We start from the raw sequence: 25,000 nt of genomic DNA, 5'->3' as shown, positions 1-25,000 counted from the left end.
CCTCCAGCAGCCTCTCCTGCGTGGAGGCTGTGGTGGACAGCCTGGTTGGCCGTCGGCAGCAGAAGGGTTAATATGCCTCCATGTCTGGGGAGAGAGGGAGAGAGACGCAGAGATAGAGAGAGAGAGAGACAGAGACAGAGACAGAGAGAGACAGAGAGAGTGTCAGGGAAAGAGTGACAGATAGAGAGAGTGACAGACAGAGAAAGAGAGAGAGAGAGATAGAGAGAGAAAGACAGAGAGAATGTAGAATGCATGATATTATGTAGTTATGCATGATATTAACATGCATTTCCATGTTTGAGGAAAGAGGCTGAGGGACAGAGAGAAAGTGAGAGAGAGCAAGAGATGGAGAGATAGAGGGAGAGAGAGAAGGAGAGAGATAGAGAGAGGGAGAGATTGAGAGAAGGGGTGAAATAGAGAAAGGTGTGTTTCCATGTTAGCCTCCAGGTGTGTGTAGGGACTTCCTGTCATGGGTATCGATGTATCAGAGGTGATCTGTAAAGGGAGATGCATTACCATGGTAACGGCTTGTTCATTTAACAGGAAATGCGCTGGCAAAATAGAACGCCACCGGAGGCACACACACCCACCACTGCAAACAGGGTCATATTTAATAATCATTTATTAGTTTCAGTGTCATGGCGTTACTTATTTGATTGTGATGTCGCTTTGACTTTGCATGTGATGGCAGTTGGTCTCCATGGGTAGCAGAGCTCCTCCTACAGGGATATCTCTGCAGACCACACACGCAGTTCACCTAGTTATGATAATAGTTGAATGAAAATGGTAATACATTAGGTTTGGGTGAAAAGGATTGTAGTAGTGTGTAGTAGTGTGTAGTAGTGTGTAGTAGTGTAGTAGTGTGTACTAGTGTAGTAATGTTTAGTAGGGATGTAACAATGCACTTAACTCACGATACGATACCATTCACGATACTGGGTTCACTATACAATTTTCTCACAATTTCACTTAACAAATTGAGATTGCAAACAAATTATGACTGAAAAAGATCATTTTTATTTCTCAGACACTACAAAATACTGTATTTTCTTAAATTTGTATTTGTACCTCTTCACAACCAATGAAATAAAGAGTTATTATACCGTATTGTTTGTTTTTGTTGACATGGGATGTGTTCGGCTAGGCTCAAATCATATTTTCAAAAGTATTGCTGCTGACATGTAGTTCCTTAAGCACAACTGAAGACAGGTCATAGATGATCTATCTGCATGTTAAAAAGCATTTCCCCCTTATTTGACATGTTGATGAAGTGGCTAATCCCCGTCTCCTTCTTCCATTTAGCCACTGAGGTTATGGTGAATGGTATTCCGACACACACTCCTTTGAAGGCAGTCACAGAGTCCTAGTTTATCAAAAAAGAAAATACTTTTTTAAACTAAACAAACTCTGGTTGACTTTCCTTGTGCAATAAATCCTCTACGATAAATCCTGTAGGATAAATCCTGTGCACTGTGCGGTTGAAAACATTATGAGCTCCATCATAACCTAACAAACACACATTTTGATCACCTATATTAAGCCATCCTACCAGGTGTATCACCTATATAAAGCCATCCTACCAGGTATCACCTATATAAAGCCATCCTACCAGGTGCATCCTCACGGTGCATCCTCACCCTCATAATTAGATCAGTTTTGGTGACCAACCGCTATGTCCTTAAAGGTACATACATGACAATAAAAAAATAAGAAAAAAGGTAAACAGAACATTTCATAAACATATTTCATAATATTAATAATATTTATGTAATATTAAACACAAATATGTCATTAATAGATTTTCTTAATCAAAATCAAAAAGCCTTAATATGGCTCCAACACCCAGCATGCAGAATCACTTCTTCAACTGCATTCCCAATGTCAATGTAGCTAGCTAGTTTAGCTGTACACTTACAATAACACACCAACACACCACGAACAATGCACACTTCCACAACAACATTGGAAGACGAGTGCAGCGAGCTACAGCAATAACAGTTTAACCTTAAAGCCCAACAACATGGATAGATAACCAGCATGCTAGCTAGTTAGCCTAGCTACAGGAGTTTCACTCCAAGCATGACAGCTTCGTGTCCTCACCGAAAGACACATCCAACGTTATTCAAGCGATCTGGCTAGTCTTGGGGGTCATCTCTATGGCCAGAGCTGTCAAGTCTCACGCTTTGGCCGTGAGACACACGCATATCAACCAGTTCACACTCTCACACGCCACACTTAAAATCTCTCACGCCGAGAAATAACAATTGTTTTGCTGGACTTTTCTTTTTTTAATTCCTTGAAAGAAAGCTACCGGACATGAGTTTCGTGGCATCTTTCTGCACATGTGTTAACTTGAGTCTGCAATCGAAGCGGGAGGCGAGCGCTAATGGAAGAATCTGTGTTCACGCGAGCTGCATGTATATGGAGGACCAAGTCTGTCAAAATTAACAATAAATATATAGATACATAAATGAATGTATGAACAAATAAATGAATGAATACACACAGTATAACAAAATACATTTCTATATTTATTTATTCTTTTACTCATTCATTCCTTTGTTTTCCACATTCTTTTCCACATTCATTCTTTCTTTTCCACATTAATTCTTTCTTTTCCACATTCATTCTTTCATTCTTTCTTTTCCACATTTATTCTTTCTTTTCCACTTTATCAGATCTGTATGCAAATATCTGGGGGCGTATCTTGCATGTTGTCCACGCCCCTTAGCATTTTCATTGGTTGATACCGCGCGTGACGTGTGAAAGCAGCGACGCAGTTATCATCACAGACGGGTAGAGAGTCGTTAGTCGTCTATAGCCCCGTTCTCACACAGCCTCTTTCTCCCTATAATTTCCATGGAATCCCAAACTATGTCGACATCCCAAGCTATTCCCGTGTTGTCCCCTTTCACACATGTCGGCAATGGTCTATACTAGTCCATCAGCACTGTATGGGAGAACTTGGTGATAACCACAATACCAGTTGACTCAATTAGACATAGCCCAGCATATCCGCGATGCAAGACAGCTGAGAGTGTCTCCACTGCGTTTATATCACAAAATGTACATTTGATAAGTAAAAGTAAGCTAGCTAAGTAAGTAATCTAGCTGACTATGACTGGAAACGAAGTACTATCCAGTTAGAATTATAGAAGATCTAGTTGTGTTTTCCTGCTGGTCTCGCTGCCTGGGTTTGAACAGACTTGTGGTGACTAAAAATGGCTTTAAAAAATGCCTTTCCACCAAAGAACTGTATCATACCTCCACTACGATTCATATGCCCTAACCCTTTTTAAAAAAAAACATGCTATGATTGGAAATTAAGTAGTGTCTGCTCTTGGCTGAGAGCTTCACCCCGTCACGCGCAGTATCAACCAATGAAAATGCGCAGGGGCGTGGACAACATGCAAGATACGCCCCTATATTTGCATACACATCTGATAAAGCGAAAGACAATGTTGTTTTCACATAGAATAGTTTGTCTTTGTCATTGTCAGATGTGTATGCAAATATAGGGGCGTATCTTGGGCGCACTCTACGCATTTTCATTGGTTGATACTGCGCGTGACGTGATGAAACCCTCAGCCAAGAGTAATAGTCCTTGGGCCAAACCCCAACATTTTACATTTCATTACCATCTGGGTGGGAAAATTCTAGATGTGATTTTTTTATTCCTATACATCCCTAGATTATGTTTTGATATGATAGACCTTTTGGTTTGGCAGCTTATTAGTGGTTAGTGGTTAGGGTTAGGGTTAGGTCCCTTGCCATATCTTGCTCCCTTTCGCATGATTCGCGCGTAGCTGTGCGTTGGTTGTGATAGAGACATGTTTTTTATGCGCCTGAGTCTCCTAGACACGTAGAGACCAACCCCGAGTCGATCAGAGATTCCTACGATGAGCTATGGTAACTTTCCCGCACCTACCCCCTACCGGTGAATGCCTACTTTTTGCGGTTTTCCGGAGGTATTGTGCAGGAGAGTTACCATAGCTCAGCGTAGGAAGCTCTGAACGACTCAGGGTCTCTACTTGTTCAGGAGACCCAGACGCATACAGTACATCTGGCTCATGTCTCTATCACAACAACCACAGCCCGAGCTACGCGCGACTCACGCGAAGAGGAGCAAAATATTGATTGATTGATTGATTGATTATACTTTAATGTCCCGGAGGGGAAACTTGTCTTGGGCATGGTACTTTCATGCTTCAAGTGCAACAGAGACGATGCATACAACATACAGCAGGCAAAGTAAACAACAGGACAGCAGCAAACATTGAGTGACATTGGCAGCAGTTTCCACCTGGACATGGCATCATTTGGTATAAATATATATTGCACATAACCCTTCAAGTGGTGTTTTCGAATATTGCACATGGCCCTTCAAGTGGTGTCTAAGATAAAGTGCAGGTGCTGGTGGTCATGTCCTAATCATCGTTTCTGCTTGAGCGAATTGATTAGTTTAATGGAGAATGGGACAAATGATAGTTTTAAGAGCTTATTATTACATATTGGCATGCGAAACCTTCTACCTAGGGGGAGAACTTTGTATTCTGTGGAGAGCGGATGTTGGGGGTCTGCGATGATCTTATTAGCCTTGTCCAGGACAGCTTTTTCATATAGTTTATTTAGGATCACATAGTCTCTTTCACCTACAATGTTCATGGCTGTTTTGTGAATGCTGACTAGTCTGTTTTTTTGTTGTACAGTTGCCAAACCACACAATTATTCCATATCTGATTACACTTTCAACAATGGACTGATATAATAAAAAAATAAATAATGATCTGCTTTCTCACCCCATAAAGTCTGAGTCGCCTCAGGTGATAAAGCCTCTGCTGTAGTTTGTTACATAAGCTGTCTATGTGTGTATTCCAGCAGAGATGGTTGTCTAATTGCATACCTAAATACTTATAAGAGGGCATCTGGATGATTATTTGGTCTTTGACGACCACAGGCTCATGGTCAGTTACCTGCCTTGGGTCTAACACAACCTCCTGAGTTTTGCTGAGGTTTAAGATGAGATGGTTGCTGTCGCACCATTTAGTGAATATGTTAATCTCACCATGGAGCACCGAGGGGTCTGTATCTTTAGCAAGGAGACTTAGAATTGCAGTGTCGTCAGCATATTTTATAATATGGTTGCTTGGGTGGTTACTTTTACAGTCGTTGGTGTACTGAGAAAAGATATGGGGACAGAACGCAACCTTGGGGGACACCTGTACTGCAGTGTTTAGTCACTGACAGTGTTCCATTGACTTTCACTTGCTGTTCTCTTTCTAACATGAAGGAATGGATCCATTTGATTAAAGTACTAATGACACCCATGTCTTTGAGCTTTCCTAAGAGCATGTGGGGTTGTACCGTATTAAAGGCGGAACTAAAATCAACAAACATAATTCGGGCATAGGCCGAATTTTGTTCTCGAGGTGCTTGGATACAGAATGTGTGATATAGAGAATAGCATCCTCTGTGCTACGGTTCTGTTTATAGGCAAATTTAAAAACATCTAGCAGTGGATCAATGTGTTTTCTAAGCAGAGACAGTACATATCGTTCAAAACATTGGCAATAGCCTACAGTAAGAGGATTATAGTAAGATGTGTATGTATTGTATGTGTTATTATCCATATTATAAAGGCTTGCTTAGATTAGTTTTAGATTATTTTTTACTGATTAGATTTCTATTCTGGTAAAGTCTGGAAAAACGCCTATTTTAAGTAGATAATGTATAATTTGTATATTTAAACATAAAAATTCAGAAAACAATAAATGTACCCATCCATGGGTTTGACCTTTCATCTGCCTCGGCCTCAGTGTCCTGCATTCAGGTCCACAAAAAAAAGATGAAAGGTCAAACCCATGGATGGGTACATTTATTGTTTACTGAATTTGTATGTTTAAATATCCAAATTATACATGTATATCTATTTAAAATAGGCGTTTTTCCAGACTCCAGAATAGAAATCTAATCAGTAAAAACTAATCTAAGCAAGCCTTTAGAATATGGATAATAACACATACAATACATACAAATCTTACTATACTCCTCTTACTGTAGGCTATTGTCTTTATATAATGTGTGCATATAATGCACTTTGAATTGCCCTTGTCGTATGACATGTGCTATACAAATAAACTTGCCTTGCCTAAACCCTTTTGGAAGGTTTTGTTTATGTCCAGGTTTCACACATCTCTGTAGTTACATGTTCAGTGAGTAAGTCTAGTTGCTGGTGACCGCTAGGACCATAGGCAGATGCCTTGTTGTTAAGTTATTTGTTCAAAGCAAAAAAACTAAAAAGTGTGTGTTTACCCCCTCAAATAAATTAACTTAGCCCCAGTCAGATCCATATTTAGAGGTAAGTTACCTCAGGTAACTTTAGCTAGCAAGCTAGTTTAGAGTTAGTGGTAATGTATATCTAGCTAGTTAGATAACCAAGCGACCTTGGGTTCCCTGAAAGGCGCTATATCAATTCAAGGTATTATTATTATTATTATTATTATTATTATTATTATTATTATTATTATAACTAGCTAGCTAGTTTTTTCCACCATAAACCATCTCCTGAAGCCACAACCATCTCCCACTACTGAAGCTACAGAGCAGCAATGCAGATCCAAGGTCAACAACATTCGATCTCTGATGCCCAGCTCCTCCTCTCTGTCTCCCTCTGCTACCAACCCCTTGCCTGGGAGTTTGCCATCCCTCCCATGCTTCCCAGAGGTTCAGCAGAGCCACATTATTGAAATCCTTAGAGGTATGAAATCATGCACTTGCGCCCTGGACCCCATTCCCACTGCTCTGCTCAAGTCATACATCCCCATTCTCAGCCCATTCATTACTCAAGCTGTTAACCTCTCCCTTCGAACTGGTCATGTCTCACCTGCTCTCAAAGTCTCTGTCATCCGCCCCCTTCTCAAGAAGCCCACCCTGGACCCGGAGGTTCTAGACAACTATAGGCCTATCTCCAACCTTGCCTTCCTGTCCAAGGTGCTAGAGAAGGAAGTTGCTTTCCCTAGGTTTGACCCTCATCTGACCTTCAGTGACCATATAAAACACCTGTGCAAAACCTCCTATCATCTCAGAAATATTTCCAAACTCTGTCCCACTCTAACCCTGTCAGATGCAGAGAAACTTGTCCATGCCTTTATCTCCTCAAGACTGGACTACTGCAATGCACTCTTCATCGGGATTCCTGGCAAAAGCATACGGAAGCTGCAATGCATCCAGAACAGCGCTGCCAGGATCCTGATGAGAGTCCGCAAATACGAGCACATAACCCCCACATAACCCCCATTCTACACTCACTACATTGGCTCCCTTATTCAAAAAGGCCTTTGACTGTTGAACTGTGTTCATTCGATGTGATTTATTTTGTGGTTTTTTTGTAAATGTTTTTAACTTATTATGTTTTAGGCTGTTTTTTGTTTTGTTTTGTTTTTACTCTGTAGCATTCTGTAGCCTGCTGTGTACCCAGGCTTGAGACAGGGTTTTATATTGTAGTAGGCTAATACTAATGTAACTTAATTTATGTTAAATTTACAGAAGATTCCTTGTTTGTAGCGCCTCTAAGTTGTAATGAGATCTGCCCCAATTACTGCACCCTGACAATATTTTAGTTTAGAATAAGGTTGGTAATTTAATGTCAAACTAGATGTATTCCTCTATTTCAGAGACCCGCACTAGTTAAGGCACTAGGTGGGCCAAATGCTACACCTGTTTAGTCTTCTACAAATAATTTACAATTCAAACAGTGCAGTTTTACATTTGTTAACTTAATGTTTTCCTTTTGAACCATTTATCTAGGAATCAAGGTAAGGCAAATACATTACAAAAAAGAAACAATATTACAGGGGGGTAGGTGCGGAAACGTGACCATAGCTCAGCCTAAGAAGGTCTGATCGACTAGGGGGTCGAAATCTACTGTTCAGGAGACTCAGGTGCGTAAAAAAACCTCTGGTCTCACATCTCTATCACAACCACAGCCCGACCTACGAGCGAATCATACGAAGGGGAGCAAGATATGGCAGGGGACTTTTTCTGGCAAAACAGAAAAAAAGGTTTTGAAGAAAAGCAGTCCATACCTTTAAGAGGTGATAACCACTAATAAGCTGCCAAACCAAAAGGTCTATCATATCAAAACATAATCTAGGGATGTATAGGAATAAAAAAAAAATCACATCTAGAATTTGCCCACCCAGATGGTAATGAAAAATGGTTTGGCCCAAGGACTTCGTCGCTTTTACCACGTCACGCGCGGTATCAACCAATGAAAATGCGTGGGGCATCAACCAATGAAAATGCGTGGGGCATCAACCAATGAAAATGCGAGACACGCCCCCATATGTGCATACAGATCTGATAATCGGGGAAAGAATGAAAGAATGAATGTGGAAAAGAAAGAATGAATGTGGAAAACAACGTGGAAAAGAAAGAATGAATGTGGAAAACAATGTGGAAAACAAAGAATGAATGTGGAAAACAATGTGGAAAACAAAGAATGAATGCGTAAAAAAATAAATAAATATAGAAATGTATTTCGTTATTACTGTGTGTATTCATTAATTTATTTATTCATACACTCATTTATTTAATCTATATATTTATTGTTAATTTTGACAGACTTGGTCCTCCATACATGTATAGTGCGGCAGATAAGCTCATAATGGAAGGTATTATGCATTTTATGACTAAAGCATGAAACTTTCTACAGTGTTTCTATAGACTGTAAACACTTCAGATTTGACCTCTGGTGTCAGGTAGACTCTAAACAAATGTCACTAATTTTCAGGAGTAAAATATTTCTGCAAATCATTCTAGAATTTTACTGTGCAATCTAGAACTTCCATTAACTGCAATGTATAATGTCTGCTTGAGTGCATTATGACATCAAATGGAATATTTAGAATGTATGCAACATTCTTATAACATAGTACATTTTAAAAATCAATTTTAGCAAAAATACTGGTCTGTTTCTTGCATTATGTCTAGTACTTCCAACACAAAATAGAATACAAATATTTGGATGAGCAACTTTTTAATAATGTGTCATTGTCCACCTAGCAGTCTCCTGAACAAGAGCAAAGGTCAGTGCACTTAAGGGCAGCCTTTTTGCACTTGCAGTGCATGTTGCATCCTTTCTTGCATCCACAATGGATCAGTTCATAGAACACACAATCAGCAGGACGCTATGTCTGATATCTGCAATAGGCATGCCCCCTCCCCTCCTCCCCCCACCCTCCCCCTTCCACCCTCCCCCCCACCCTCCCCCTTCCACCCTCCCCCCACCCTCCCCTTTCCACCCTCCCCCCCACCCTCCCCCAGACACACGCTTGATGCCTCAAATGAAATGACAGATACGTATGTTCCACACTACTGTCCCTACTCTCTCTCTCTCTCTCTCTCTCTCTCTCTCTCTCTCTCTCTCTCTCTCTCTCTCTCTCTCTCTCTCTCTCACACACACACACACATGCACACGGAAGACAGTCAGAAGCAATTACACGTTGAATTAATAAGCGGGAGCCTGGCTGAGGGGGGGTGCGGGGCTAAGGGGGGGTGCGGGGCTGTAAGGGGGGGGGGGGGTGCGGGGCTGTGCTGTGTGATACAGGCTGATTGCTTCCCTCCATGCCGAGGTTCTGATGCAGATCCAGCAGGCGCAGATAAGACGTGTAGCAACATGAAGGACCAGATGGAGGGTCTGTCTTTATCAGCGCCCAGCACGCCTCGGCTCTGAGCTGATACACAGGGCAGGCAGCACTGGGGAGATAAAGGACGCGTGTGTGTGTGTGTGTGTGTGTGTGTGTGTGTGTGTGTGTGTTATGTATGTTAGATGTGTGTATGTGTGTGTGTATATTAGGTGTGTGTCTGTGTTACGTGTGTGTGTGTTAAGCATGTGTGTGTGTGTGTGTGTGTGTATGTGTCAGTGTGTGTGTGTGTGTGTGTGTGTGTGTGTGTGTGTTTGTGTGCGTTCCACCCCTATAGAGCCTCTCTCAGCTGTGTAATAGAATGCAGTAGCATTAAGCACACAGGCCGGGTCCCTGGTCAAACACAGGCTGGTGCTTTCATCAGGAAGCCATGTTACTGCCTGAGGCAGCTGGTCTGAAGCCATGTTACTGAGGCAGCTGGTATGAAGCCATGTTACTGAGGCAGCTGGTATGAAGCCATGTTACTGCCTGAGGCAGCTGGTATGAAGCCATGTTACTGCCTGAGGCAGCTGGTATGAAGCCATGTTACTGCCTGAGGCAGCTGGTATGAAGCCATGTTACTGCCTGAGGCAGCTGGTATGAAGCCATGTTACTGCCTGAGGCAGCTGGTATGAAGCCATGTTACTGCCTGAGGCAGCTGGTATGAAGCCATGTTACTGCCTGAAGCAGCTGGTATGAAGCCATGTTACTGCCTGAGGCAGCTGGTATGAAGCCATGTTACTACCTGAGGCAGCTGGTCTGAAGCCATGTTACTGCCTGAGGCAGCTGGTATGAAGCCATGTTACTGCCTGAGGCAGCTGGTATGAAGCCATGTTACTGCCTGAGGCAGCTGGTATGAAGCCATGTTACTGCCTGAGGCAGCTGGTATGAAGCCATGTTACTGCCTGAGGCAGCTGGTATGAAGCCATGTTACTGCCTGAGGCAGCTGGTATGAAGCCATGTTACTGCCTGAGGCAGCTGGTATGAAGCTGCACAGAGGCTGCTGTGCTTTATACCCTGTTCCACTGAGACGTTTGCAGACGTGCCTGCGTGTGTGTTTGTGTGTGTGTTTATATGTGTGTGTGTGTGTGTGTGTGTCTGTGTGAGTGTGTACATACATGTATGTGTCTATGTCTGTGTGTGTGTGTGTGTGTGTGTGTGTGTGTGTCTGTGTGAGTGCGTACATACATGTATGTGTCTATGTGTGTGTGTGTGTGTTTGTGTGCGTGCATGTGTTTGTGTGCACGTGTGTGCGCTCATCCATTTGTGTGTGTGTATGTGTGTGTGTGTGTGTGTTTGGCATCCATAGGTATGTTTCCTTCATCAGAGCTCTCCCTCTGGAAAACACACGTTCTCCATAGAGACATTAACCCTCTCCTTCCCAGACAGAAATGTGCTGTGCAGAGCTGCTATGAGTGTCCGTCATGTACAACAGGGAAACAAGTCAGATCAAGTCAGATCTACTCCTATCTGCAGCCCTGTGGGTACTCAGCAGGGGAGGCTGGAGGAGGTAGAAATGGGAGGCCGGGCTCACTGTAACGCATGGGATGGAATGAGGAACGGGAACAGAGGAAATGTTTGATATCGTTCCACATTCCATTCCAGCCCGTCCTCCGATTTCAACCTCCACCAGCCTCCCCTGGCTCCCAGCCCTCTGTGCTATGAGACGCCTCTAGAGTCGCCAGACGTGCATTACAGTGTGTTGGTCCTCTGTGGCTAGAGCGCTTAAGGTTGTGGGTTCGATTCCCGCTGGGATCAGATATACTGAAAAAATTAGCGCACTCACTGTACTGTCAAGTAAGACGCTTTGGATAAAAGCGTGTCAGCTAAACGGCAAATATATATATTGTTCATTATTGTTGTATGGACTGTGCTCCTGTCTGCCCCCTAGGTGTTCTAATGGGTACTACGGTCAGCCCTCCGCCCCGGGGGGCTCCTGCCAACCCTGCCAGTGCCACGGCAACCTGGACCTGGCCACGCCCCGCAGCTGCGACCCAATCACAGGAGCCTGCCTGCGCTGCCGCGAGGGCTATGGGGGCAGGGCCTGTGACACGTGTGCTGAGGGTTTCTACGGAGACGCTGTTGTCGCCAGGAACTGCCAACGTGAGTCACATGACTGTAGAGGGTGTGTGTGTGCGTGTACGTGTGTGTCTGTGTGTGTGTGTGTGTGTATGATACATTTGACTAAGTAAGTGAATCATCAATCCACCAGTCGTAGCAGGAAGAGTAATCTAGCTCAGGCCAGCGTGTGTGTGTGTGTGTGTGTGTGTGTGTGTGTGTGTGTGTGTGTGTGTGTGTGTGTGTGTGTGTGATGTTGGAGCAGTGCTGCCAGATGTGGAGTGTTTGAGGAAGTCTGAGGATGTTTGTCTTGGAGAGGAGAGGATAGAGAGAAGAGAAGAAAGAGACAGAGAGAGAGAGAATAGACAGATGTTGGAGAGGAGAGGAGAGGAGAGGAGAGGAGAATTGAGAGATAGACTGATGTTGGAGAGGAGAGAAGAGAGAGAGAGGAGAGAATGGAGAGATAGACAGATGTTAGAGAGGAGGGGAGAGAAGAGTGGAGGAGAGAGAGAGAGAGAGAGAGAGAGAGAAGAGTGGAGGAGAGAGAGAGAGAGAGAGAGAGAGAGAGAGAGAGAGAGAGAGAGAGAGAGAGAGAGAGAGAGAGAGAGAGAGATGATGTGCAGATGCTGGTTGTCAGAGTAAATCCCCCATAATCCAACTGTGTTGTTTAACGAATGTCAACGCACAAGAATAGCAACATCCTCTCAGCTCCCAGCCGTGTTGCCGTGGAGATGACATCATCCATATACGACTGTAGGATCTATAATATATAACGTCGTCTGTAGTAACGACAGCTCGTTAGTGTCCAATCAACACAGCAGAGAGTCTCATCCTGCTAATTAAACATGATCGTTAGAACATAACGAGCATTCAGCCTGATTGATTATTGATCAAGAACTGTTGATCGAGAGAGAAAGAGGGAGTGTGTGTGTGTGTGCGCGTGTATGTGTGTGTGTGTGTGTGTGTGTGTGTGAGTGTGTGTTCTAATGGACTCATCTCCTTGGGAAATAGAGTGTGTCTGTAATGTTAAAGAGTTTCACTCTACCCATCCACCCCTCTATCCCTCCGCCCCTCCACCCCTCCCTAGAGGAGTCCTGTGTGTGTGTCTGTTAGCGAGACACACTTCTCCGGTTTTAATGAAATCTACTGAATGAGAAACAGTTTGCATTTCCTCTGAACAAGTGCTCGCTGTTGATGACAGTGAAAAGATGGAGGGAGGTCTATGTGTTTGTGTGTGTCTGTGTGTGTGTGCGTGTGTGTGTGTGTGTGCGTGTGTGTGTGTGTGTTTCAGAGATGGGGTAATGTGTGTATGTGCTTGTGTGTGCGTGTGTGTGTGTGTGTTTGAGAGATGGGGTAATGTGTGTGTGTGTGCGTGTGTGTGTTTGTGTCAGAGAAGGAACAATGTGTTTGTGTGTGTGCGTGCGTGTGTGTGTGTGTGTGTTTGTGTCAGAGAAGGAGAAATGTGTTTGTGTGTGTGTGCGTACGTGTGCGTGTTTGAGTGTGCGTGTGTGTGTGTGTGTGTGTCAGAGTTGGAGAAATCATGTTGAGATGGTAGAGCAGTTAAAGGCGACGCCCCTCTCTCTCCATGGCGACAGGCAGAATCGCGGCGGTTTCATTAGAAACCCTCTGAGGACGTCTGTCAGACACACTAACGTGATCCTGGCGGTCACTCACTGTGTGAGAGGGAATTATCAACGTGAAACCCCTCTTCCCTGCCCAACATCCCCCCGATGAACTGAGACTACAAGTTGCTAAAAATAACATCGTGGGGGATAGCTGTGTGATTATTCTGACCGAAACCTGGCTAAATGACACCATCGTGGACTCCGCAGTTAGCTTGGAGGGACGGACACTACACCGGGCGGACCGCACGCAACTCAGCGGCAAGTCAAGAGGGGGTGGGATCATAATATCGACGAAGGATAGCTGGTGCTTAAACACGAAAACTGTAAGTAGCCACTGCTCCCCAGACCTGGAATACTTGACTGTTAAATGCCGACCCACATACCTGTTGTAATACAGTACTTTTACCATGGATGGCGCTATTTGTTGTATACCACCTGTGTTGTAAACAGTGAAGTAGTACTTCCGGTTTCCTCTCTTGTGTTGTATGTCGTTGGTTCACGCGCTATGTAAATAAAACTCCGGTAAACGAACAATAGGTTATGGGCCCAGGTCGACGCTAAAAGCTGTTTTTTACACGGAGATTTGTGTGATATAAACAGTGTTGTGGGATTACACAATGGAAGATAAGCTGTTTATTGAGAGGCTGAGCGGACCAGAGAACTGGGCAACATGGAAGTTTCAGTTGGAACACTTGCTGAAAGCTAAAGGACTATGGGGTATGCTAACGGAGACAGATACGCTAGCCGCGGATGCTAACGCACAAGTACAAGCTGAGTTCGCAAAACGAAAAGAGAAGGCATTCTCTATGGTGGCGCTAAATGTGAGTACAACCCAGTTATACCTGATAACAAGCTGTCAGACTCCCAAAGAGGCGTGGACCACGCTGAAAGGTCATTTTGAGAGAGACACTTTGGCAAACAAACTGTTCCTTAAGAAAAAATATTTCCGATGTGAAATGAAGGAAGGAGACCGTTTAACTGAGCATTTAAAACAAATGAAGGAGTTGACTGATCAGCTATCAGCAATAGGAGCTGTGATTGAAGAAGAAGACAAAATTGTAACACTTTTGGGTAGCTTGCCACCAAGTTATGCTACAATTGTCACTGCATTAGAAACAAAGATTGACACTCTGACACTGCAGTTTGTTCAGCAAGCATTAATAAATGAAGAGCAAAAGCGAGTGAATGCAAATGTTAACTCCAGTGGTACATCAGGTGGTGCATCAGCCATGTCATCACAATGTCGGGGAAATGTGCAGGATAACTCCAAGTTAGTGGGAGCAGAAAGGCCAAGCACGTGGAGATGTTACAAATGTGGGAAAGAAGGCCATATTAAGCGTGACTGTCCAAGCTTAAAAAGTAAAACTTTTAAGAAAACCCACAAGGCCAAAAGCATGATGTGTGACTATGATGAGGATTCATCTGAAAGTGCCTTTGTAGCCAGAGAGACAAACCTGACCGACAGACCACAACAGGTGGAATGGTTAATTGATTCTGGAGCATCAAAGCACATGACATGTGATAAAGAAGTGCTTCAAGACTACCAGCAATTCTCAAAAGCACAGTCTGTGAAACTTGGTGACGGCAGGGTAGTGGACGCCCTGGGAATTGGAAATGTCAACATGAAAATGACTTTCAAGTTAAGTAAAGTAAAGAATGTCACAATGTACGACGTGCTGTATGTTCCGAAGCTATCTGGGAATCTATTCTCAGTGGGAGCAGCTACCAAAAAGGGAAATACAGTACAGTTCAGGAAGTCTCGCTGTTACATACGTGGAAAAGATGGTACTCTTCGAGGAATGGGAACACAAAGAGTTGACGGGCTATATCAGCTGGATGTTGAAGGAAGTTCATCTGTCTGTCATAGTGCGTCAGTAGCAGCCAGCCTGTGGCACCAGCGCCTTGGTCACACCACCAAGCTGAAGGAACTAAAAGATCTGGTGAACGGAGTGGACTTCTCTGCAGAGAAAGAGGTTCCCTTCTGTGAAGGATGTGTGGAAGGCAAGCTGGCTAAAAAGCCATACAAGTCGATTGGAGGAATCCGGTCCAAACGCAAGATGCAGCTGATTCATAGTGACGTCTGTGGTCCCATGCAGACTGAATCTATAAGTGGAGCAAAATATTTTGTGACTTTCATTGATGATTATTCAAGATGCTGCAAGGTATACTTTCTGAAACAGAAGAATGAGGTCTTAAACAAATTCAAGGAATTTGAGAAAACATTCTCAAATGAGTGTGGGCAGAGCGTCACAAGACTGAGAACAGACAATGGTGGTGAGTACACATCAAATGAGTTTCAAGAATATTTGAAGACTCAAGGCATCCACCATGAAATGACTGTACCTCACTCACCACAGCAAAATGGTGTTGCAGAAAGGAAGAATAGGACATTAGTTGAAGCAGCTAGAAGCATGCTGTCACATGCTAAGTTGCCAAAGATGTACTGGGCAGAGGCTGTAGCCACCGCAGCTTACATACAGAACAGGCTGCCTACGTCTGTCCTGAAGCAAGAGACACCCTACAAGAGATGGTGTGGAAAGAAACCTGACATGAGCCACATGAAGGTGTTTGGCTGTGTTGCTTATGCACATATCCCAGATGAAGAGAGAAGGAAGCTGGACAAAAAGGCTGTGAAGCTTCGTTTCGTGGGATATGCAAACAATGCCAAGGGCTATCGCCTGTATGATGAAGAGAAAAGGAGGATTCTAATCCGTCGTGATGTCATCTTTGATGAATCAAACTTCAACTGGAAACAGGAAGCAAAAGTACCCTGCTCAGAGAACGAGACAACCATTGAAACACAAGATGATGAGGTCATTGTCGATAGCACTGTCAGAACAAGCGGCAGAATCAGAAATGCTCCAAGGAGATATGGATATGATGAGTTTGCTGATACAGTGACTGTTGATCATCATGCCAATATGTGTCGTGTGACAGAGCCAATCACACTGAAAGAAGCAATGGTGAGTCCTAATGCAAAGGAATGGCAGCAGGCGGCTGATTTGGAATATGAGTCGCTGCTGGAAAATGAGACATGGGACTTAGTGGATTTACCAAGAGAGAGAAAGGCAGTAGGATCAAGATGGGTGTTCAAAGTCAAGCGTCATAGTGATGGACGAGTGGAGAGATACAAATGCAGACTCGTCGCCAAGGGCTACTCACAGCTGTATGGTGCTGACTATGACGAAACGTTTTCACCAGTGGTACGATTCACCTCCATTCGTACATTACTGTCCTTTGCTATTCAAAACAATCTACATGTGCACCAGATGGATGTCGTAACTGCATTCCTTAATGGACACCTGGAAGAAGAAATCTACATGGAGCAACCAGAGGGCTACATCAAACCAGGGCAGGAACACCTGGTGTGCAAACTGAAGAAATCTATCTATGGACTGAAGCAGTCTCCTCGCTGCTGGAGCAAGGCTTTCACAGGGTTCATGATGGAAATTGGATTCAAACAGAGCACATCAGACCCCTGTGTGTTTGTGAGATCAAGGCAAGAACTTGAGATACTCGCAGTTTACGTGGATGATCTCATTCTGATAACAGAGTCGACTGAGAGCATGAACGAGCTGAAAACTGCTCTCAAGGAGCGCTACAAGATGAAAGACATGGGTGAGCTGTCCTATATCCTGGGCATCTCTGTGATCCAAGACAAAGAAAAGAAGTGTGTCGTCCTTCATCAGAAGCATTACATTGAAGCCATACTTCAGAAATATGGAATGGATAATGCAAATCCTGTAGCAACTCCTGCCGATGTCAATGTCAAATTGAGGAAAAGTGATGGTGTCAGTAAGCCAGTGCACCAACATACCGTATTTTCCGGACTATAAGTCGCGGTTTTTTTCATACTTTGGCTGGTCCTGCGACTTATAGTCAGGTGCGACTTATATATCAATAATTCATAATCTCTGACTGACATGAACTGACATACGGTAATCTCTGACTGACATGAACCAAGGAGTAACTTCCGCTAGCGCCTCATACACGATAGAATAGCCATTATACTTGACAATGTGGACATTAAACACGACAATGTGGACATTAAACATGATGTTATGGACCTTATACACAATGTTATGGACGTTAGAAACGATATTAAAGTCATTTATTCCTTCCAGAGGCTGTTTAACGTTGCAATGTTGTACCCGCGAGTAGCATTTTGCTACTTCCGGTAGCGCTTCATACGCGATAGAATAGCCATTATACTCGACAATGTGGACATTAAACACGACAATGTGGACATTAAACATGATGTTATGGACCTTATACACAATGTTATGGACGTTAGAAACGATATTAAAGTCATTTATTCCTTCCAGAGGCTGTTTAACGTTGCAATGTTGTACCCGCGAGTAGCATTTTGCTACTTCCGGTAGCGCTTCATACGCGATAGAATAGCCATTATACTCGACAATGTGGACATTAAACACGACAATGTGGACATTAAACATGATGTTATGGACCTTATACACAATGTTATGGACGTTAGAAACGATATTCAAGTCATTTATTACCTTTTAGAGGCTGTTCAAAGTTTCATTTTTCCTCCGCGACGCCATGTTGTTAGCCCCGCGCTAGCTAGCGGACTTTACACTCGATAATACAAGTATTCCTTAACCTTTCAGAAGAAGTTTCAACGTGAATTATGTCCTTCCTGGGCTTACAAATCCTCTCATGTCTCTTCACAGTGCCAGACTAGAGTCAAGCTCAACAGGGTCTTCTTTCCCCGCTGATTCCGCCAAGCCCGTTCCCTTGAACCATGCGACTTATAGTCCAGTGCGACTTATATGTGGTTTTTTCCTCTTCGTGGCCCATTTTTGGCCTGCTGCGACTTATACTCGGGTGCGACTTATAGTCCGGAAAATACGGTACCTATCAGTCAATGGTAGGAAGTCTGCTGTATGCTGCAATGGCCACACGACCAGACATAGCTCAAGCAGTGAGTGCTGTGTCAAAGTTCAATGCAAATCCCGATGCTGCACATCTGACTGCTGTGAAGAGGATACTTCGATACTTGAAAGGGACAGTGAACCTTGCTCTCAAGTATGAGCAGTCAGACTCTGGAGCTTTGATCGGATTCTCAGATGCTGACTGGGCTGGTGATCAGGATGACCGCCGCTCAACAACAGGCAACATATTCCTACTGGGTGGAGGAGCAGTGAGCTGGCTCAGCAAGAAACAGGCAACAGTTGCACTGTCAACAGCAGAAGCTGAGTACATCGCACTCAGTCAAGCGGCTCAAGAAAGTGTCTGGAGACGATTACTGAGTGATCTCGGAGTGGAGGCTACGTCCACAGTGATCCTGGAAGACAACCAAGGAGCCATCGCAATCGCGAAGAATCCCGTGAACCACTCCAGGACTAAACACATAGACATTCGCTACCACTACATCCGTGAATGTGTGCAGAATGGACAAATAGAACTGCAATATTGTCCAACAAATGACATGAAAGCGGACATCTTTACCAAGCCACTGACGAAACAGAAGTTTGAGTATCTTAGGAGAGAGATTGGACTTTTCTTTGTTTAGGTAGAGTGGTTGTTTGTGCTTGACAGGTGAACGCCGAACGCTGCCTAGTCAAAGCAAGTTTGAAAACATGTGAAAAAGAGTTCCAGTTAAAGCAATGTATAAAGGAAGCAAGTTTGAAAAACATGTGAAAAAGAGTTCCAGTAAAAGCAATGTAAAGTTTTGTTGTTGTTGTTGTTTAAAGATATTTTTTCTTGACATTTTTGTGAAGGAGAGCACGGCTCTGTAATATTTTTTAAGGGGACTTAATGCCATTGTAAAATTAAGTGGGAGTGTTGTAATACAGTACTTTTACCATGGATGGCGCTATTTGTTGTAAACCACCTGTGTTGTAAACAGTGAAGTAGTACTTCCGGTTTCCTCTCTTGTGTTGTATGTCGTTGGTTCACGCGCTATGTAAATAAAACTCCGGTAAACGAACAATAATACCTCCCGAGGGAGTTCAACGCGGTGTTCATAACATGTGTGTACATAGCGCCTAGCGCGGACGGTAGCCTAGCATTGGCGCGGCTATATGACGTCATCAGTGGCCAACAAAGCACTGATCCACAGGCTATTCACATAGCAGGAGATTTCAATCATGTCGACCTGAAGGCAGTACTACCCAAGTTCTATCAGCATGTGAAATGTGCAACAAGAGGAGAAAAAACACTGGACAAGGTATACACCAACATCAAACGTGCTTACAAGGCTAGTCCGCTAGCTCATCTAGGCATGTCTGACCATGTGTCAATCCTCCTGATCCCTGCATACACTACCATGGGGAAAAGTGCTCCCATCACCACTAAGACTGTCAGAACCTGGCCAGAAGGGTCCGCTCCACTGCAGATCTGCCTAAATGACACCCTATGGCAGGAATATGAGCATGAGGACCTGGAACAGTACACGTCGTCGGTTCTGAACCACATAGTGAACTGCACCAACTCAGTCACCGTGGACAAACGGGTCCGGGTCTACCCCAACGCGAAGCCATGGATGACTGGGAAGGTCCAAAAACTGATCAACGAGAGGGACAACGCCTTCTTCGCAGGGAAGAGCACACCGCTGTACAGCTCCACCAGGGCCAACCTAAAGCGCGGAATCAAAGCGGCCAAGGCAGACCACAGAGAGAAGATTGAGGAATGCCTCCTGAGCAACGACTCCAGGCGGATGTGGCAGGGGGTTCAGCAGATGACAAACTTCAGAGCCAACAGGCTCACAGCCGCAGAGGACGACCCCCTGCTGGCGGGAAAGCTGAACACCTTCTACGCCCGGTTCGACGAGGGGCGAACGGAGGTAACCGCAACACAAACACCACTCTCTCCAGCTCTCAGCAGCCTCACCCTCACAGAGCATGAAGTGAGACGCGTACTGAAGGCGGTGGACCCCAGGAAAGCCTCGGGGCCGGATGGCGTCCTGGGACGGGTGCTGAGAGACTGCGCCGACCAGCTGGCCGGGGTTTTCACCAACATCTTTAACCAGTCCCTGTCCCAGGCCACCATCCCACCCTACCTGAAAACCTCAACTATCATCCCAGTCCCGAAGAAAAGCACGGTGAGCTGCCTAAACGACTACCGCCCGGTGGCACTCACACCAATCATCATGAAGTGCTTCGAGAAACTAGTCCGGGCCCACATACTCACACGCCTCCCGCCCAACCTGGATCCATACCAGTTCGCCTACAGAGCCCACAGGTCCACAGAGGACGCCATCGCGACGACTCTCCACGCCACTCTATCCCACCTGGAGAGGGGAAACAGCTACGCGAGACTGCTCTTCGTGGACTTCAGCTCCGCCTTCAACACCATCCTTCCAGACAGGCTAGTGACCAAACTACTAGACCTGGGTCTATCACACTCTATATGTGCGTGGATCAAGGACTTCCTGACCGACCGCCCCCAGAGGGTGCGGGTGGGCCCCCACACCTCCACAGCCCTCAGCCTCAGCACTGGGTCCCCCCAGGGCTGCGTGCTAAGCCCCATCCTCTACAACCTCTACACCTACGACTTCAACCCCGTCCACCCCAGCAACTCCATCGTAAAGTTTGCAGACGACACCACCGTGGTGGGATGTATCTCGGGGGGGGACGAGGCGGCGTACAGGGATGAGGTAGAGCAACTGAGCAAGCTGTGCAAGGTTAACAACCTGCTGCTGAACAAGTCAAAGACCCAGGAAATCATCGTAGACTTCAGGAGGAAAAAGTCCGAGATCCAGCCCCTGCTCATCGACGGAGAGAGCGTGGAGAGAGTCTCAACCCTCCGATTCCTGGGGATGCACATGCGGGATGACCTGACCTGGAAGGACAACACAAAAGGCACCATCAAGAGGGCACAACAGCGGCTATACACCCTGAGATGCCTCAGGAAGGAACACAGCAAGCAGGAGATACTGGTGACCTTTTACCGCGGCGCAGTGGAGAGCATCCTCACCTACGGCATCTGCAACTGGTTCTCCAGCTGCACAACAGCGGAGAGAAATGCGCTACAGAGAGTCGTGAGAACAGCACAGAAGATCACCGGCGCCCCCCTCCCCTCTCTGGAAGAGCTGTACAACACACGCTGTCTCAGGAAGGCCTCCAAGATCTCCAGGGACCCGACCCACCCTGGGTACGTACACTTTACCAGGCTGCCCTCGAAAAGGCGGTTCAGGACCCTGGCCGCTAAGACAAACAGACTGAAGAACAGCTTCTACCACAGGGCCGTCCAGGCCCTGAACACAGCAAAGACCTAAGTTCTGGGCCCTGGACAGTCTGGACGGATTGTATGGCAGCTGCTGGACTGAAAAAATCAGGTGTAGTGCTGAGGCACAAACATGTACATTTCAAGCCTGCAAACTGTGACACTTTAAATAACGTGAAACAATACTATTGTGCAATATGACAACCCTAGTCGTCTATCTGTACAGTATAGTACAGTGGATTGTGTACATAGCCTTTATTTATGTAAACCAGCTCCTTCCCTTCTTGTGATTTGTAAAAAAAAAAAAAACTTTTTTTTCCCTTTCCTAACACCAGGGGAGCCACCCCTCCTAAATTTCGTTGTTTGGTACCTGTACTGTAGCAATGACAATAAAGTCCATTCATTCATTCATTCATCTCTCTCTCTCTCTGTCTCACTCTATCTCTCCCCCCCCTCTCTCTCTGTCACCCCCCCTCTCTATCACCCTCCCCCTCTCTCTCTCTCTCTCTCTCTCTCCCTCTCTCTCTCTCTCCCTCTCTCCCTCCCTCTCTCTCTCTCTCCCCTCTCCCTCTCTCCCTCTCTCTCTCTCTCCCTCCCTCTCTCTCTCTCTCTCTCTCTCCCTCCCTCTCTCTCTCTCTCACTCTCTATCTCGCTTGTTAGTCTCTGAGTTTTGACCCCTGAGGCTCCGGAAGAGGCTTCGTGTTTTGGACGACATGGGTTGGTACATACTGTGTTTGGTTGGTACAGACTGTGTTTGGTTGGTACATACTGTGTTTGGTTGGTACATACTGTGTTTGGTTGGTACATACTGTGTTTGGTTGGTACATACTGTGTTTGGTTGGTACAGACGGTGTTTGGTTGGTACAGGCTGTGTTTGGTTGGTACATACTGTGTTTGGTTGGTACAGACGGTGTTTGGTTGGTACAGGCTGTGTTTGGTTGGTACATACTGTGTTTGGTTGGTACATACTGTGTTTGGTTGGTACATACTGTGTTTGGTTGGTACATACTGTGTTTGGTTGGTACAGACGGTGTTTGGTTGGTGCAGGCTGTGTTTGGTTGGTACAGACTGTGTTTGGTTGATACAGACGGTGTTTGGTTGGTACAGACGGTGTTTGGTTGGTACAGACGGTGTTTGGATGGTACATACTGTGTTTGGGGTGTGTGTGTGTGTGTGTATGTGTGTGTGTGTGTGTTGGTACAGACCAGACTGTGTTTGGGGTGTGTGTGTGTGTGTGTGTGTGTGTTGGTACAGACTGTGTTTGGTGTGTGTGTGTGTGTGTTGGTACAGACTGTGTTCGGGGTGTGTATGTGTGTGTGTGTGTGTTGGTACAGACTGTGTTTGGGGGGTGTGTGTGTGTGTGTGTGTGTTGGTACAGACGGTGTTTGGGGTGTGTTTGTGTGTGTGTGTGTGTGTGTGTGTGTGTGCGATGGTACAGACTGTGTTCGGGGTGTGTGTGTGTCGGTACAGACTGTGTTTGGGGGGTGTGTGTGTGTGTGTGTGTGTGTGTGTGTTGGTACAGATGGTGTTTGGGGTGTGTGTGTGTGTGTGTGTGTGTGTGTGTTGGTACAGACGGTGTTTGGGGATCTTTGAGCAAATGTCCCTACTGGGAACTATCTGTGGTTAGCCTGGTAGCTAGCTAGCCTAGCTTCAACATCAACAACAACAACAACAACAACAACAACAACACAGCCACAGAATAATGAGACCCATACATCCATCACGCACATGTCCTCTCCTCCCTGTCCTCTCCTCCCCTGTCCTCTCCTCCCCTCTCCTCCCCTCTCCTCCCTGTCCTCTCCTCCCCTCTCCTCTCCTCCCCTCTCCTCTCCTCCCCTCTCCTCTCCCCCCCTGTCCTCTCCTCCCCTGTCCTCTCCTCCCCTGTCCTCTCCTCCCCTCTCCTCTCCTCCCCTCTCCTCTCCTCCCCTCTCCTCTCCTCCCCTCTCCTCTCCTCCCCTGTCATCTCCTCCCCTGTCCTCTCCTCCCATGTCCTCTCCTCCCCTCTCCTCTCCTCTCCTGTCATCTCCTCCCCTCTCCTCTCCCCCCCTGTCCTCTCCTCCCCTCTCCTCTCCTCCCCTGTCATCTCCTCTCCTCCCCTCTCCTCTCCTCTCCTCTCCTCCCCTCTCCTCCCTGTCATCTCCTCCCCTGTCCTCTCCTCCCCTGTCATCTCCTCCCCTGTCCTCTCCTCCCCTGTCATCTCCTCCCCTGTCCTCTCCTCCCCTGTCCTCTCCTCTACTCCCCTGTCATCTCCTCCCCTGTCCTCTCCTCCCCTGTCATCTCCTCCCCTGTCATCTCCTCCCCTCTCCTCTCCTCCCCTCTCCTCTCCTCCCCTGTCCTCTCCTCCCCTGTCATCTCCTCCCCTGTCCTCTCCTCCCCTGTCATCTCCTCCCCTCTCCTCTCCTCCCCTGTCATCTCCTCCCCTGTCATCTCCTCCGGGCGTAGGAGAGAGGTCTGACAGGAGAGGTTTGACAGGAGAGGTCTCCATGGTAACACAGGCCCATATGTGGCCCGGGGTGGGACAGGGTGTTAGTGTTGTTTGTTGGGTTGTGATTTGAATGATTAAACTCTCTCTCTCCCTCTCTCTCTCTCTCTCTCTCCCTCTCTGTCCTCCACGCTTTCTCCTCCCCTCCCCTCCCCTCTCCTCTCCTCTCCCACCCCCCCTCAGCCTGCCAGTGCCATGGTAACGGGTCGGTGTCAGAGGCGTGTCACCAGGAGAGCGGGCAGTGCCAGTGTCGGCAGCACGTGGTTGGCCGGCAGTGTGATGAGTGCATGGTACGTACAGCCAATCGGCCGGCAGGATCCACCAGCTCTCGACCAATCAAAACCCTCCAGGCTGTTGCTGTATCAGCAGGATGGCTCCAGTGATCAATACACGGGATCATTGATTGTTGGGTTGACTGAGTCTAATGTTGCCATGACGCCAACGATGAACGATTACGACTGATGATAATTAATCTGTTTAACCGTCTGTTTTCGCTCCTCAGGGTTTGGGGTTTTTGAACCTATTCTGTTATTCTGTTATGGTCAAAAGATAGTGAGCTTAGAATGATAAGGTTCTATCTCCGTTTAGGGTAGTTCAGAGATATTGAGCGTCAACGTTTTTACATTCCATTATGTTTTGTGAGATGGAACCTTTGTATTTTATTCATTACTAACTAAAAAATGTCAACATTTTAAAAATAACACCACACAGGCATTAATAAACACCTAATGGATCAGATTATGTAAAAAACTCCATTTTGAGATAGAACCTTATAATTCGAACGTCACGAAGTGTCATATGAATATCAACACATTTTTAAAACTTCTCTCCATTTTCACTTTTCTCAAAAAATAACTTCAAACTTTCACTCAGCCCCAAACCCCAAACATCCATCTCATCCGAGTGCGATTACATCATATCCTGTCTCTGTGCCTCCTCTCCCTGTGACTTCCTTCCTTCCC

At 45.7% G+C, this 25,000-nt stretch overlaps 1 protein-coding gene across 1 annotated transcript in view; it reads left to right on the top strand.

Moving 5' to 3' along the window:
• The window catches only part of lama2 (laminin, alpha 2), a gene marked incomplete at both ends in the record, with an annotated part of 430,348 nt that overhangs the window by 243,284 nt on the left and 162,064 nt on the right, over nt 1-25,000 (top strand). Inside the window, 2 exons of the mRNA XM_080534306.1 lie at nt 11,575-11,786; nt 24,222-24,328. Coding sequence (XP_080390432.1) covers nt 11,575-11,786; nt 24,222-24,328 — 319 coding nt within the window. The remainder of the gene's footprint in view (nt 1-11,574; nt 11,787-24,221; nt 24,329-25,000) is intronic.

The sequence above is a fragment of the Nansenia antarctica genome, assembly GCF_963989245.1.
Source record: "Nansenia antarctica genome assembly, chromosome: 6".
In the NCBI taxonomy this organism is placed as follows: Eukaryota; Metazoa; Chordata; class Actinopteri; order Argentiniformes; family Microstomatidae; genus Nansenia; species Nansenia antarctica.
The sequence above is the reverse complement of the archived record's forward strand: the minus strand, read 5'-3'. Positions and strand labels throughout refer to the sequence as shown.